Here is a 14,259-nt window from a genome sequence, read left to right on the forward strand (position 1 = left end):
GTGGGCTGCATGTGGCCTGGTTACTGTGTGATGGCTGCCACCTCTCTTTGTTTCCTCATCTCTGAAGATCCACCTGGTCATACTGATTTGTTTCGCATCAACCAATACTCAGAAAGAGGCTATTCTAGGAAAAGCTCCGACCTAGGGGCTGAGGAGATGAAAGAGATGAGGTAGAGCAGCTTCTGCCCTCTAAGAGTTTATATTCAAGTTAGAGGACAAGGCCGAAAGCAAAGACAAAGTGTCATGGAACTAACAACACCATGTGTGAGGATGTGCTTGGCTCTCTGCTGGATGCTGGAGAAGCAGAGATGATGAGGACCCCTTAGCCTGGGGAACAGAGGTCTATGCCCTTTGGATAAGTGCTGGAAGAGGAGGACACACAGGGATGCTGGGGGTGGTGGGAGGAGGCTAGACACTGTGGAGAGGAGGTGAGGAGGGGATGCCTAGGTGTCTTAGCTGGGCTATCATAGCAAAATGCCAGCGCCTGGGTGACTCGAAGAATAGACATTTATGTTCTCATAGTTCTGGAGGCTGGAAGTCTTAAGGTCAAGGTGCCACCAGGCTTGGTTTCTGATGAGGCCTCTCTTCCTGGGTTTCAGACAGGCATCTTCTCACTGTGTCCTCACATGATCCCTTCTCTGTGTACATGGTGAGAGGTGAGTAAGCACTCTCTGGTGTCTCTTCCTCTTCTTAGAAGAAGCCAGTCCTATTGGATTAGGGCCCCACCTGTATGACCTCATTTGACTTTAGTTATCCCTCTAAAGGCCCCATCTCCAAATATAGTCACTTTTGGGGTTAGAGCTTCAACATACAAGTTTTGGGGGGATATGATTCAGCACGTAACACTAGGTAAAAAGTTAGTTAAGAATATGGGGAAGAATATTCCAGAAAGACGGAACTAACTTTATTAGGGATCAGAAGAAAAGAGTGTTCTGTGTACAAGGGACTGCACCTGAACATAAGGTACACAATGAGCTAACGTTACAATCAAGGTTAATTGAGTCTCAACAGATAAAGAAACTGTGGCCTGAGAGGGTATGTCAACCATGGCAGAGTGGACCGTCAAGCCCCACCCTGTTCATGCTCAAGCCATTTACTTTGCTTGAGTCGCAGTGTCAGCCTTGGTTATGTCAGCAACTCCAGTGCAAAGCAGAATATGAATAGGGCTACTGGGGCACTTGGGTCAGAGAAGAGCTGTCTTTGGGGCTATCAGGGAAGCCTTCAAGGAAGATGTAGCTTCTTCAGTGGGATTTGGAAATTGAATTGGGACAAGAGGAATGAGCAGTAGAGAGGGAAGGGGTGAAAGGACACTTGGGCAGAGGCATAGAGGGGAAAACGTGAGCTATGCCATGTAGATAGGACCGGACAAGGCACCTGTTATGGGCTGAATATATCCCCCCATAATTCACATGTTGAAACCCCTGATGTAGTGGTATTTAGAGGGAGAACTTTGGGAGGTGCTTAAGTCATGAGGGTGGACCCCTCAGGAACAGGATTAGTGCCCTTATAAAGGAGACCCCACAGAGCTCCTTAGCTCCATCTACCATATGATGACACGAGAAGTCTGAAACCTGAAAGAACATCCTCCCCTGAACAGGTAGGCACCCTAGTGTCAGACATCCAGCCTCAGAACTGTGAGAAAGGAATTTCTGTTGTTTATAAGCCACCAGCGTATGGTATTTTGTTAGAGTAGCTCAAACAAACTGTGGCACTTAGGGGGATGGTGAAGGCTGCCTCGCAGGATGGATGCCCTCCAGAGAATGCTCCCCCAAAGACCCTTTTCTTCCCCTGAAACTAATACTCATGATTGAAATCATCCTGTGCCCCCAAACGGCCAGCAGGCAGGGACTCACCCCAAGGTCGCCCTCTCCGATCCTGGAATCGGGTCATACTGGCTGCAGTCATCTTCGAAGATCCTGACATCTTCACAGTCATCCTCGTCAGAGCCATCCAGGCAGTCCCTGTCTCCGTTACACACGAGGTGGCGTTTCAGGCAGCGCCCTGAGGGAGGAAGTGTGGTAGGTGTTTCTGGAGCCTCCAAGACCCCTCCCTCTCCCCTAGGGCCTGCGTCTGTGGTCACCAAGTCCTTCCACCTCTGAAACAGCCCCTCGGTCCTCTCCATCCTGTTCCATCCGCACTGCCTCCACCCTCCTCCCAGCCTCGCTGTCTCCATCCCACCTCCACAGCTTGCACTTGCACCCTGCCCCAGGTTCCCTCTCTCTAATTCAGTTTCCACATCACAGCCCTTGGGGTCTTTCTAAAATACTGACCTGGCTGTGTCATCCCCCACTCTGCATCTTTCAGAGCCTCCCATTCCTCTGCTTCCAGATGTCACCGTCTGGCCGCTGGTCATCTGCTTGGCCCATCCCCTGCCTCTCTTCCCAAAGCACTTATTCTGGACTGATTACAAGTCCCTTAATCCCTGTGCTTTTGCACATTCTGTCTCCTAGCAGACTCTTTCAGTTTCTAAGTCTTAGCTCAAGTACCATTTTGCATCCTGCCCTGACACCCCATAGCAGATATGAACACCCCTGCCAGAGAGCCTGTACATTGGACACTGTACGTATACCCATTACATTTGCTATCACAGGATGTTGTCACCGATTCCTTGTAGATCTGTCTCCCAAAGACGCTAGGAGTACTCTGAGATCAGGCACATGAGTTTTTCATCTCTACATCACCAGCAGGTACTACATTGCCTGGTCATAACATGTATTTATTTTTATTTCAGTATTTATTCCACAAATGGATGGATGAGTCAATTGTACCTTTTCTAAATCAACAGATGTTTCTACAAACTTGTGTCAGGATTACTTGGGCTGCTGGCTTGGCTTAAAATTCAGATTCTTGGACCCCATCTCAAACCTCCAGAATGAGAGCGTCTAGAAAAAGGGCTCAGGAGTCTGCATTTTAAATTCCTAGATAACCGTCTTGCACATTAAGTTTGACAGGCCCAGCTGTTATCCTGCTGAAATGCTACTCACCTGTCTCCTTACACTGGAAATCCTGTCCACACTGTGCTTGCCTCAGACACTCTGTGGGGCTGTGACAGCTGGCTTGGTCCCAGACGTTCCCACTGCAGATGGCTCCCCCAAACTTGTTTGGCTGCAGGAGGCTCCGGTATCTGTACTAAATCAGATTTGGAACCAGACACATTCATTGTCTATCAATCAACCAAGATGTGTGCAATCAGGTCTCTGCTCAACATAAGGAATCACTGTCTGATGATTGAGAGCTGCCTGCAAAGCTGTCTTTTGAGGGGATGCGTGTTATAAATGGTAGTGCTCAAACAGAGGTGGCACCATCACCAGCTGGAATATTGAATAGGGCCTCTAAAATCAAATGAGAGGTTTGGACAAGATATTTCTAGGGTCTTCCTACTTTCTATCAAGGACATCTATCTCCCTTTTCTGAAACCAGTAAGTACCTATTCATCTTTCAAGACTCATGGTTTACCTCCTTGGGAAAAAGCTTCCCTACATAATATATTCCCAATTCCCTCTGTACCTTCTCTCCTAGCACTTGTCACATAAGGTTGTGATTGATTGTCTACTTGTTTGCCTTTCTCACTATAAACAGTTTGCCTAGGGGTTAGAGTTGCCAAGGGGAGGACCATGTCTTATTATGCTTCCTACACTTGGCACTTCATCTGTGATCAGATACATGGAAGGCAGTTTTAGATGTTTGTTGCTTCTCCTTTGCAGAATTTCTTCTGGTTATGACTTCCCCTCTTCCCCTGTGACATATCTCATGTAGTTTAGGCGGGGTGATGTCCCCCCTTAAGTCACAGGGATGTGTGGGTATGAAGCAAGCGGGGCAACCAGAGACTGCATCTGCCAAGTTACTATGATTGGTTCAGGACTCAACCCTGGGGCAACGGTAGTCTTCGCTGGGAATCTTCTCTCAGAACTATTGGAAAAATATTTTCTTTTTAGCTGAAGTTATAGGAAATTGCAGGTAGCAAGTGATCATTTTCCTACTATGTAGAAAAAGCCCATCCAAAAGATAGAAAGACAAAGAGAGCTCTGAAGGCCTCAGCTAAGGCCCTGAGCTCAGCTTTGACTGCAGATGAATAAATACTTGTTGAAGGAAGAAAGAGTAAAAATGCCTCCCATTCTTGGTTTCAATATGTTTATGATGCTGTTTTCTATAGGGCGTACAGTGTTAGGCCCTAGTGTATAAGGAGGAAGCTGAACACTAAGATATTCCAAGAAATTGAGTTTCCATCCCTGTCTTCAAAAAGCTTAGAGTGTAGTTGAGGAGATAAAAATATATGTATATATGACAATAGGACATGCTGTGCAAAGAGCTGCATGCAGGGAGTCAATCAGTGCCATGTTTTCGGCTGCCTCTTACTTTGGCTCAGCTGACAGGCCCTTCCTTCAAGACTGTTAATAAGTAAGTAGAAAAGCAATGATTTGAGAAGCCAAAGAATCGAGCTCCTGACCTGAATCTATCTCATATTTGCTGTATAAAGTATCAGTGCCTGGTTGTGCCTCGGTTTCCAAACCTGTAAAATGAAGTGGTTGGCCAGATAGACCTCCTCAATCACAATTATGAATGAGTCCTCCACCTGTGTCCTAGAGTGGGACAAGCACAATCATGAAAATTAGACCCACTGGGGTCCAAACCCTAGATTCATGTACCAACTGCCCATGAGCAAGTCACTTATCTTTTCTGAGTATCTGTTGTCTAACATGTAAAGTGGGTGTGATGACACCTTACCTCGAGAGGGTTTTGTGAGAACTAAGTGAGAGAAGGTATGAGGACACACATAGCCCTGTGCCTGGCCTATCGTTGGTGCTTCAAAAACAGAAATGGTTTCCACATCATTATCATTATTAATGCGGCCTTTTCCAGATGCTTCCAGTGGGTAACCATGGAGCAGTGTTGTGCCCCCTCTCTTTCCTCTTGCCTACTTCTACCCACTTCACTGCTCATTACTTAACTGCTCATTAGCAAAGAGGTAGCAAAAAGAGGTGAGGATCAAATTTGTCCATCTGCCTTCCCTGCCTCTCAGGTAATAATGGCAGTAAGAGGTTTGTAACCTTAGTGAGAAGAGATTATAATTAATGATCAATTTGAGAATATGAGAGTATCTGGCATATTTTAATTTCCTATCCACACTTTCACCTCACAATGCAGTAAATAAAGGCGAGCTCCTCATGCCAAGGTAGAGCCAATTCTCTTTCTCACCCTTAAAAAATTACATCAGTTATAAGACTTGCTATCACCAGCGTGATGGTGATGGTGATGATAGCTACCAACTATTGAGGGCTTACTATGGGCTAAACACCTTACACTCTTCATCTCATTGAATCCTTACAAGTCTAGGGTGTTAGGTGCTGTTAACCACCCCATTTTAAGCTGGGTTAGAGTTCCAGTTCTGCCCCTTTTGGTATTTGTGTCCCTGGGTAGGTTACTTAACGTCTCTGACCCACAGCTTTCTCATCTCTAAGAGGAGTGAGGTCTGAGGGTTCTGAAGGTTAGTGATAACATGTGTATAAAGACATCAGCACTCAGAGTGGTCCCAGTATGCACGTAGTAATAACAGTTGTCAACATCGTCATCCTTCTTGCAGCCAGCTGTTGGGCTACTCTAGAAGGATTATGACTGGGTGGGAATTAGATTAGGACAGCTCATATCATTTACTACTCTCCATAAAGTTCAGGGAGAGGCGGTAGAGTGAAGTGGTCAGGCTCATGGGCCTGTTGGAATCAGACTGACGGAATTTTAAACTGAGCCTCAGTCACATTCTTAATGGGCAACCTAGGCATAGAATCTATCACTTACTCCTGGCCACAGAAATCAAATAAGAAGATGATTTACTTAAAGCATTAGCACAGTCCTTGGTATATAGAAATCATTTAATAAATGGGGACTGCTATTGCCATTATCATCCTTCCTGCGGTTTCTATACTTGGCATGATAGGTCAGACATGGGGTTCATTCCCACCAGCTCCCTATTTTCTAGGTCGTTATCAAATAATGAAGACATTGTGTTGTAGAAAGGTTGGTAAGGATACTCCCCTAGGGACTTACTTCTCCGTGCCATTGCCTGTGGTTGGTATCATTAAGACATAATTTTCTTTTCTAGCTAGTAGATAATGTTTCTTTCCAGAAATGCACATCTTTGTTTGGGTAATTTTGAGAGGAAGAAACAAATTAATAAAAAACTCAGATGGTCTTTCAATTATATAATTAACAGAATTTAATCATTTTAAAGATTACTTTAAAGACACATGTCTTTTCGAGTCACTAAGGAGGTCATCGATGTTGTTTTAAACTGTAAATCATTCACCTGTGGTGTCTGCTATCTAAACTGCAACCCAAGAGAAAAAAAAATGTAGCTTTAGGATGTACCTTAAATGTATAATAGGTGGAATAAGGGCCATGCAAAGAAATAAAGTCCTTGTCCTAGAACGTTGTTAAATGTTACCTTCTTTGGAAAAAGGATCTTTGCAGACATCATTCATTTTGAGAAATTACTCTGGATGACCCCAGTGGGCACTAAATGCCATTACTATGTCCTTGCAGGAGGAAGCAGAGGGAGGCTTCACATAGAGGCAGCAAGGAGTCACACAGAGGGGAAGGGGCTTTGCAGGTGCAGAAGCAGAGACTAGGGAAAGGCAGCCACCAGAAGCTGGAAGATTCTCCCCTAGAGCTTCCAGAGAGCACCTGAACCTACCGACACCTTGATTTCAGACCTCTGGCCTCCATGCATTTCTGCTGCTCTAAGCCACCCAGTGTGTGGCCATTTGTTACAGCAGATTCAGGACACTAATCCACGATGTCAAAGCAGAATGAGAATTGGGGGGCCAGATATTTTTAAACCAGGACATCTAAGATTCTTTGGCATATCCCAAAGATGGGAGAGGCAAAATCATGAATTTCTGCCTTGGAAGCTGACTAACCTAGGTCCAAGCTGTGTGGTTCTTACAAGGCGCTTTTTCTTGTCTCACTGAGGAAGGGGTCTAGAGGCAGAAGGAACAGCAGCAGACTCTGCGACAGCTCCAGTGAGACAAGAACAGGGCTTGATTCAAGAAAATGGGAGTGCAGTTGGAGAGCAGGGCACAAAAAGGAAGTACAGAAACAGCTAATATATACTGACTATGTGCCAGATGCCCTGAAAAATGTTTTGCAGGCATTATGCATTTAATGCTCTCAGAAACTGTGATGTAAGTGCTGTTTCTACTCCCACTTAGAGATTAGGAATCAGAGGCACTGAGAGGATAAAAGATATATCCAAAGTAATACAGCAAAGAAGGTGCAAAGCCAGAATCTAAACTGCAGAGTCAAAGCCGAAACACCGACTTGACAGCAATGGGCTTGTAGACAAGGTTCAGGCAGTGGTGGACCACGTAGGGAAGGCGGGAGCCTCAAGACATCCCACCCTGGGTGCATCCAGCGAAGGCATGTGTTGTCTGAGGAGATTTTAAAATAGTAAGGCAGGGGAGTTCCCGTCGTGGCGCAGTGGTTAACGAATCCGACTAGGAACCATGAGGTTGCGGGTTCGGTCCCTGCCCTTGCTCAGTGGGTTAACGATCCGGCGTTGCCGTGAGCTGTGGTGTAGGTTGCAGACGCGGCTTGGATCCCGTGTTGCTGTGGCTCTGGCGTAGGCTGGTGGCTACAGCTCCGATTTGACCCCTAGCCTGGGAACCTCCATATGCCACAGGGGCGGCCCAAGAAATAGCAAAAAAAAAAAGACAAAAAAATAAAAAATAAATAAAATAATAAGGCAGAATAGAAGTTAGCCTTCTTTTTGTTCTCACCATGAGCCAGTGATTCTGAACATGGAGAATTTTAATACTCCTCCCTGCCAGAGCAGAGAGCTCCCAACCTTCTTATGCCTCTGAGTTTAGTGATCATTTTGGACCGATGAAAACTACTTGGATGGGTGAGAGAGACACATATCTGTTCATTGGGTGTGTCCACCTTCTCTATGCATGGACGTGAAATCCTCAGGAACAACCTGGGTAGCATGCTTTGGTTTATCTCAGCTCCCTATAGATCACAGAAAGCTTGGCATTTTGTTCCAAAGCCATTATTCCCTCCAAATGGCCCTCACTAGAGGATAATAGATTAGCCAGGACCTGCAGAGGCCAGAGGGGGTCGGTTCATCCATGTCTGGTGGGCAACTTTTCCGCATCTCAATGGTGACATACACATCTTTTGCAGCCTCATCTAAATGCCTTATAAACAAAATCAGAAGAGGCAGAAATAAGTTCCGCTGCCCATGAGCACCTGGCTTCTGAATACCTATATCTGAACTCACTTTCTCCCCAGAACTCTAGATTTATAGACCCAATTTCTTATCTCCAGTTGAATGCTGCATGCCCAATTCAAATGTTCAGTGCTCCAGTACTGGTCATAAATGTCTCACCTTTTTGTCCTGGCATGGGAAGCATTCTGTCCACTCTGCCCAGTTGCTTAGCTGGCAGGAAACGGCTGTGGGGGTGGAGCTCAGAACAGCCCGACTGACTCTCCTAAAAAAAGAAAAGACTCCTGCTTCGATTTTTAACATTTTTATTGTGATCATTTTCATTTTTGTAATTATAACTTCAAAAAGGTCTTTTAACGTGAAAGTATCTTAGTAATATGAAAACAGATGCTGAATTTTCCCCAGTTTTATGGAGCCCTAATTGACCAACAATTAATTGTACAGTATATTTAAGATGCACAGCATGATGGTTTAATATGCATAGTGTGACATGATTATCACAATCAAGAGCTGAACATATCCATTGCCTCCCATAGTTACCTTTTGTGTGTGTGTGTTAACAGCACCTAAGATTTATGCTTCTAGCGCATTCCAGGTGTACAATGCACAGTTCCTAACTGCAGTCACCATGCCATGCATTAGAACCTCAGAACTTTTTCATCTTACAATTGAAAGTTTGCATCCTGTGACCAACCTTCTCCCTGTCTCCCACCCACAGCCCCTTGGAACCATCATTCTACTCTGGTTCTGCTAGTTTGACTTTTTAATATTCCATATCAAAGTGAGACCATGCAGTATTGTCTTCATCTAGCTTACTTCACTTAGCACAGTGTTCTGGGGCATTCCTGTTGTCATAAATGGTAGGATTTTCTTCTGTTGTATGGCTGAATAGGTGCTTAATTTTTTAATTTGTAAAGGGTTCCCCATTGACTTGGATATCTGGGTCCATGTGGCTGCAGAATATGAAGCAGTACCACAATATAAATTCCTTTAACCTTCAGTTTATTTGGAGGGGGGAGTGGGGATGGAGCAGGAAAGGAAAGGAACATTCTTAAATGCACAGTTACTTTTACTTGGAATGTCTGACTGTACAAGTACTTTCAATATGTGAATGATTCTGTTTTTCACCTTAAGAATTTCACGAGTTATTTTTAAAATAAAAGATATATGCCCTATTGGTCTTTCTTTTCTCCCAATATTTTATTGTGGTAAAATATACATAACAATGTAATTTACATTTTACCTTAACCATTTTTAAGTTCAGTGGCATTAAATACCTTGATATTGTTGTGCCACCATCACTGGTTTTCATAACTCTTTTCCTTTCCCTGCATCAATTTCGAGTGATAAAATTTAAGCAAAAAAAAAAAAAATCTGTGCATGTTCTCCTTCAGTCACATAGGTTTTTAAATTATAAATGTTTAATTATTCTCTCTCTCTCTTTGTCTCTCTCTCTCTCTCTCTCTCTCTCTATATATATATATATATATACACACACACACACACACATTCAACCACAGTTTTAAAAATGAAGAATAAACATGTATTGTGCCTCTACCATATGCAAGAATGGCAGGGATGCTGCTGCTGGAGTGCTTCAGATCTCGTGCTAATTATGCCATCAGCTACTACTCAAGATGAATGATGCCCCCTGGGATTGGGAGGAAAGGACTGTTTACCTTTAACCTGGTTCTCAAACTTTGGTCCTGCAAACCTTTTGTACTTTAACATACTATGGAGGACTCCAAAGAGTTTTATTTAAGGGGACTAGGTCTACTAATATTCACTGAATCCAAAATCAAAATTGAGAAATGAAAAAAATACTTATTTTATGTGATTACAATTACAATAAGACCATTACATGTTACCATATATAAGTTTATTTAAAAATGTATTTCTAAGATAAATAATGATAGAAAAGAGTGCTGTTGTTTTACATTTTTTTGCAAATCACTTTGGTGTTGGTTTTGTAGAAAGCAGATAGATTGCCGTTTCTGCCTCTTTATTCAATGTGTTGCTTTGTGTTGCTTTGGTTGAAATCTATGAAGAAACTCCAGCCTCATGCAGTTATGTAAATGAAAAAATATTTGGTTAAGGAGTGTTTTAGCAGTCTTCTGAGATAACTGTGGATATTCTTTCATCCTCTACCAAAACTTGACAAATGGTGATTTAAGTTAGTTGCAATTGCAATCTGAAGGCCTATAAATGAAATTTTTTATATTGTTACATTAAAATCCATGGATTTGGAACCCATAAATAACTTTTATAACATCAGAAATTGGTAATTCAGGAAATAATGGTTCACTGAGTGTGCATAGCTTAAAAATATTCACACATTTAACTAAAAAATATTAAAAAGTCAAATGCATTAATATTAACAGTGATCTCAAGCTCTCAGTAATGAATATGTTTTCCAAAATTTTAATTTTCATTTGAAAGCTCAGATTTTGTCATTGGTAACAAATAATGCTATTTGTTTCCTTGAAGTAATAGGCCCTCTGCTCATTTTTTGAGACAATGTCTGCCAAGTATCTTAGCCTGAATAACCAGAGTCTCTCTGGCAGTTATTCTGTCAAGTAAAAACGATGTTCCAGGAAAAAAGCATCAATATTGACTCGCAGTTCAAACAATTGCTTCTTCTCAAGATAACAGTCATACCTAGGGACAGTAAAAGTTCTTTATGCATTCTTCCCATTTCACCACAAATAGTATTTAAATAACATATATTCAAAGATTGAAGTTTAATAAAATTAACACTTTTTACTCTTTTGAGAAGGACTTTTCTAAGTAAAACAATTTCTTTCCTATGAGTTTTATGACAGTGCCTTGATTTGTACCAAGGCTACAGTAGTTTTCTTCCTCATTTCTTTTATCCTATCAGTGCAAACATAAACACTGTGAAAAGAGCAGGTAATGTCTAAGTATTACTACAAAATTGTTCTGAACTCCAGACTACCTTGAAAATATCTTGGGACTCCTTGGAATCTGCACTCCACACCTTAGAAAACTCTGATCTATAAAATGATGCTAGTATGGAGCACCAGCCCTGTTATCCCTTCAAAGAAAACTTCAGCGCTCGGCTCACCATCTTCCCTTCTACTCCAGTTCCTCTCATCACCCTAGGAGACTTCAGCATCCTATGAATGGACCATCCAATGTTCTGTGTTCTCATTTGCTCCTTTTCCTCCTCTCGAATGACCTTTTTCTTGACTCTATTATCTTCTGTGGTTATATCCTGAACTTTCTCACTCTATGAGAGTTTTTCCTCCAAATCACTAATTCATGAATCACCTGCGAATCATTCTTTGGGGCCCCAAAGTCTCTTCTATTTCTACAAGCTCAAGGATTCCCATGCACGTTTGTTGGACCTCAATGGGGCCCCCACTGACACCTGAACTTTCTCTCTAGCTATAAGAACTCTCTTTCCTACCTTCATTTTCTGTTATCATCAGTTTTGATTTCATGATCCATCATCCTGAATTCTTGGAACCCACTGATCTCTTGATCACTCCTACCTATAAGACCCAATCCTGAAAAAATCCCACTATCTTTCTCTTCACCTGGTTAACTCCTAGGTATCTTTTAGTCCCATCATAAACATCACTTCCTTAGAGAAATATTCCTTAATACCCAGACTTAGATACCATCTTTCATATGATTTGGTCAATCTCGGCACGTATTTCTGAACAATTATCACACTTGTAATATTTGTATAATTTCTGCCTTGTCCACCAGATCATAAGCTGTATAAAGGCAGGTACTCGTACTGTTCATATGTTTGCTGCTAGACTCTCAGCATTTATCCTGGTGCCAGACCCAAGGAAGATGCGCAGTAAATATTTAGGAAAAGAAGAAAACAATAAGGGAAGGAAAGGAAGGAGGAAAAGACAGTGGGGGGGGGGAGGAATGAAGAAAGGAATAAGGAAGGATCAGAAGGGGATGGAAAGAATGAAACCAATTTATGCAAAATAGAATGACATTGTTTAGAAATCTCTTTGAACCTAATTTCCAGTTAGCATCTTATTAAATAATCCTGGTGTCTAGACATTCAAATGGCTCAAGATTTGGTCCATGTGTCACTCTGCTGATAGACTGTCCTAATAATAAAAGTTTGAAGCACAGGGACATGGAAAAAAACAAGGATTCTGATCATCAAAAGGTGGGGGAGAAGGTACGGGGCGAAGTGTGGGAGCAGAAAATGACTCTAGTGTTAGCTTTGCATCTCACTGTCGAATTGTCAAGATAATGTCATTGTAAGCCCACAGAGACTGCATTATGATGTCAAAATGGAAGGAAACAGTATTAATGGAGGGAAGCAAAGCTTCGACAGAACAGCTCTGTGTTGCTGTAGTTTTAAAAGCTTTGTGACATGATGTCTAGACAGAAGCACACACAGTAATGGTATCACTGAAGCAGAAGTACAGAAGGTACACAGGGCCCATTCATTAAGTCATTACAGGGCTCCAACCTATTAGCCAATATCAATATGGGCAGCATTTTCTCTTATCATTCCAATGAATTTTTAAATGTAGTTTGATTTGGGCTGATTGTCAAAGTCATGCGTTCTCCTAAAGAGAACACAGGAAAGATTATAAAAGAAAACAGGTGCCCCCAATTCTACCACCATTAATACTTTGTTGTATTTCCTTTCACTCTTTATTTTCACAGCATCATTGAGATCATACCCATAGTGCATTTTATATTCTTATGTTTCCATTCAATACTAGAGCAGAAATGTAAACTATCTGTGATGACTGTGCATTGTTCCATTCCCCTAACATCACACAGCTAGAATGTTGGGTGCCCAGGGTTTCTCGATTCTAAGTTACTTTCTGAAGATGTATCTTGTAGAATAGGATGTCCAAGTTGAAAGATACAAATGATTTTAAAGTTTATGACACATATGGCCAAGTGGCTTTCCTAAAGAACTGTATCAATTTTTCAGTTACTTAAGGAACCTGTAATAAATCTCTGGCCTCAGAAATCTTAGCAAATAGTTTTAAAGCATCTCCCAGCTACTGAAAATTTACTCAAGCAGTAAGACCTTTCATGTAGAGCGTTAGGATTCAGGATTCTTTTGAGTCTAGTCTTTAGTTTGTGGCCACCTCACTATGTCACTGAGCAAGTTTCTTTTAACTCCCTGGCTTTTAAGTTTTTCATCTGTAGAATCACCATAAGGGAATACCATGCTGTGGGCAGGGTTCTCAAAATGTGCTCTGTGGATTACTAGTTCCTGAGATATGCACCAGAGGTGGAGGAGGAAAAGAAGTAAAGTTACCTGGTTGAATACTTTTGGACAAAATTGCATACAACATACTGCTCTTGGAGATTTAAAATGCTCGACACATTGGAGGCTCTGAGAAGTTTTGCATTTTAATTTACTTAGCCCAGCATTTACCCAATTTTTTGACCACAGGTCATTTTTTTCTTTTTTTTTGTTTAAATGGCCACACCCGTAGCGTATGGAATTTCCCAGTCTAGGGGTCAAATCACTGGCCTATAGCAAAACAGAATCCAAGCCACATCTGCGACCTACACCACAGCTCATGGCAACACTAGATCCTTAACCCACGAAGCGAGGCCAGGGATCGAACCCACATCCTCATGGATACTAGTCGGGTTCATTACTACTGAGCCATGACATTTCTTTTTTCACATAATATCTGTAAGACTATGTAACACAGCTGAGGAAACACCGATGTAACAGAAAAAGGGTCTGGAGTCCGCCAAGCATGCATTTAAATCCAGTTTCTGCTACTTACTGAATTTCCATTTTCGTAGAGCCAAACAACAAGGAGAATAATACGTTGTGAGACCGTTTTGAATATGGAGTGAGATTATGTATGTAAAGCCCCAGGCAACGGCCTCACATACATGTCAGTTTCTTCCCTCCAGGCTTCTCAACCCCAGACATGCGCATCAGACCTCTCCATCTGCATCAAGAATGTGTTGAATGCCTGTGCCACAAAGGGCTGCAATCTAGGGAGGCACTGCCCATCTGCCTGTTTAGATAGGGTGGCGTCTTAGACAAAGGACCT

At 42.3% G+C, this 14,259-nt stretch overlaps 1 protein-coding gene across 2 annotated transcripts in view; it reads right to left on the bottom strand.

Annotated features, from left to right (window-relative positions):
* The window catches only part of C8A (complement C8 alpha chain), a 65,619-nt gene that overhangs the window by 40,421 nt on the left and 10,939 nt on the right, over window positions 1-14,259 (bottom strand). For both annotated transcript variants that reach the window (XM_021093175.1, NM_001097450.2), the window contains exons 2-4: window positions 8,384-8,486; window positions 2,985-3,129; window positions 1,854-2,001 (exon numbers count right to left, since the gene is read on the bottom strand). In XM_021093175.1, coding sequence (XP_020948834.1) covers window positions 1,854-2,001; window positions 2,985-3,129; window positions 8,384-8,486 — 396 coding nt within the window. The remainder of the gene's footprint in view (window positions 1-1,853; window positions 2,002-2,984; window positions 3,130-8,383; window positions 8,487-14,259) is intronic.

The sequence above is a fragment of the Sus scrofa genome, chromosome 6, assembly GCF_000003025.6.
Source record: "Sus scrofa isolate TJ Tabasco breed Duroc chromosome 6, Sscrofa11.1, whole genome shotgun sequence".
Lineage (NCBI taxonomy): Eukaryota > Metazoa > Chordata > Mammalia > Artiodactyla > Suidae > Sus > Sus scrofa.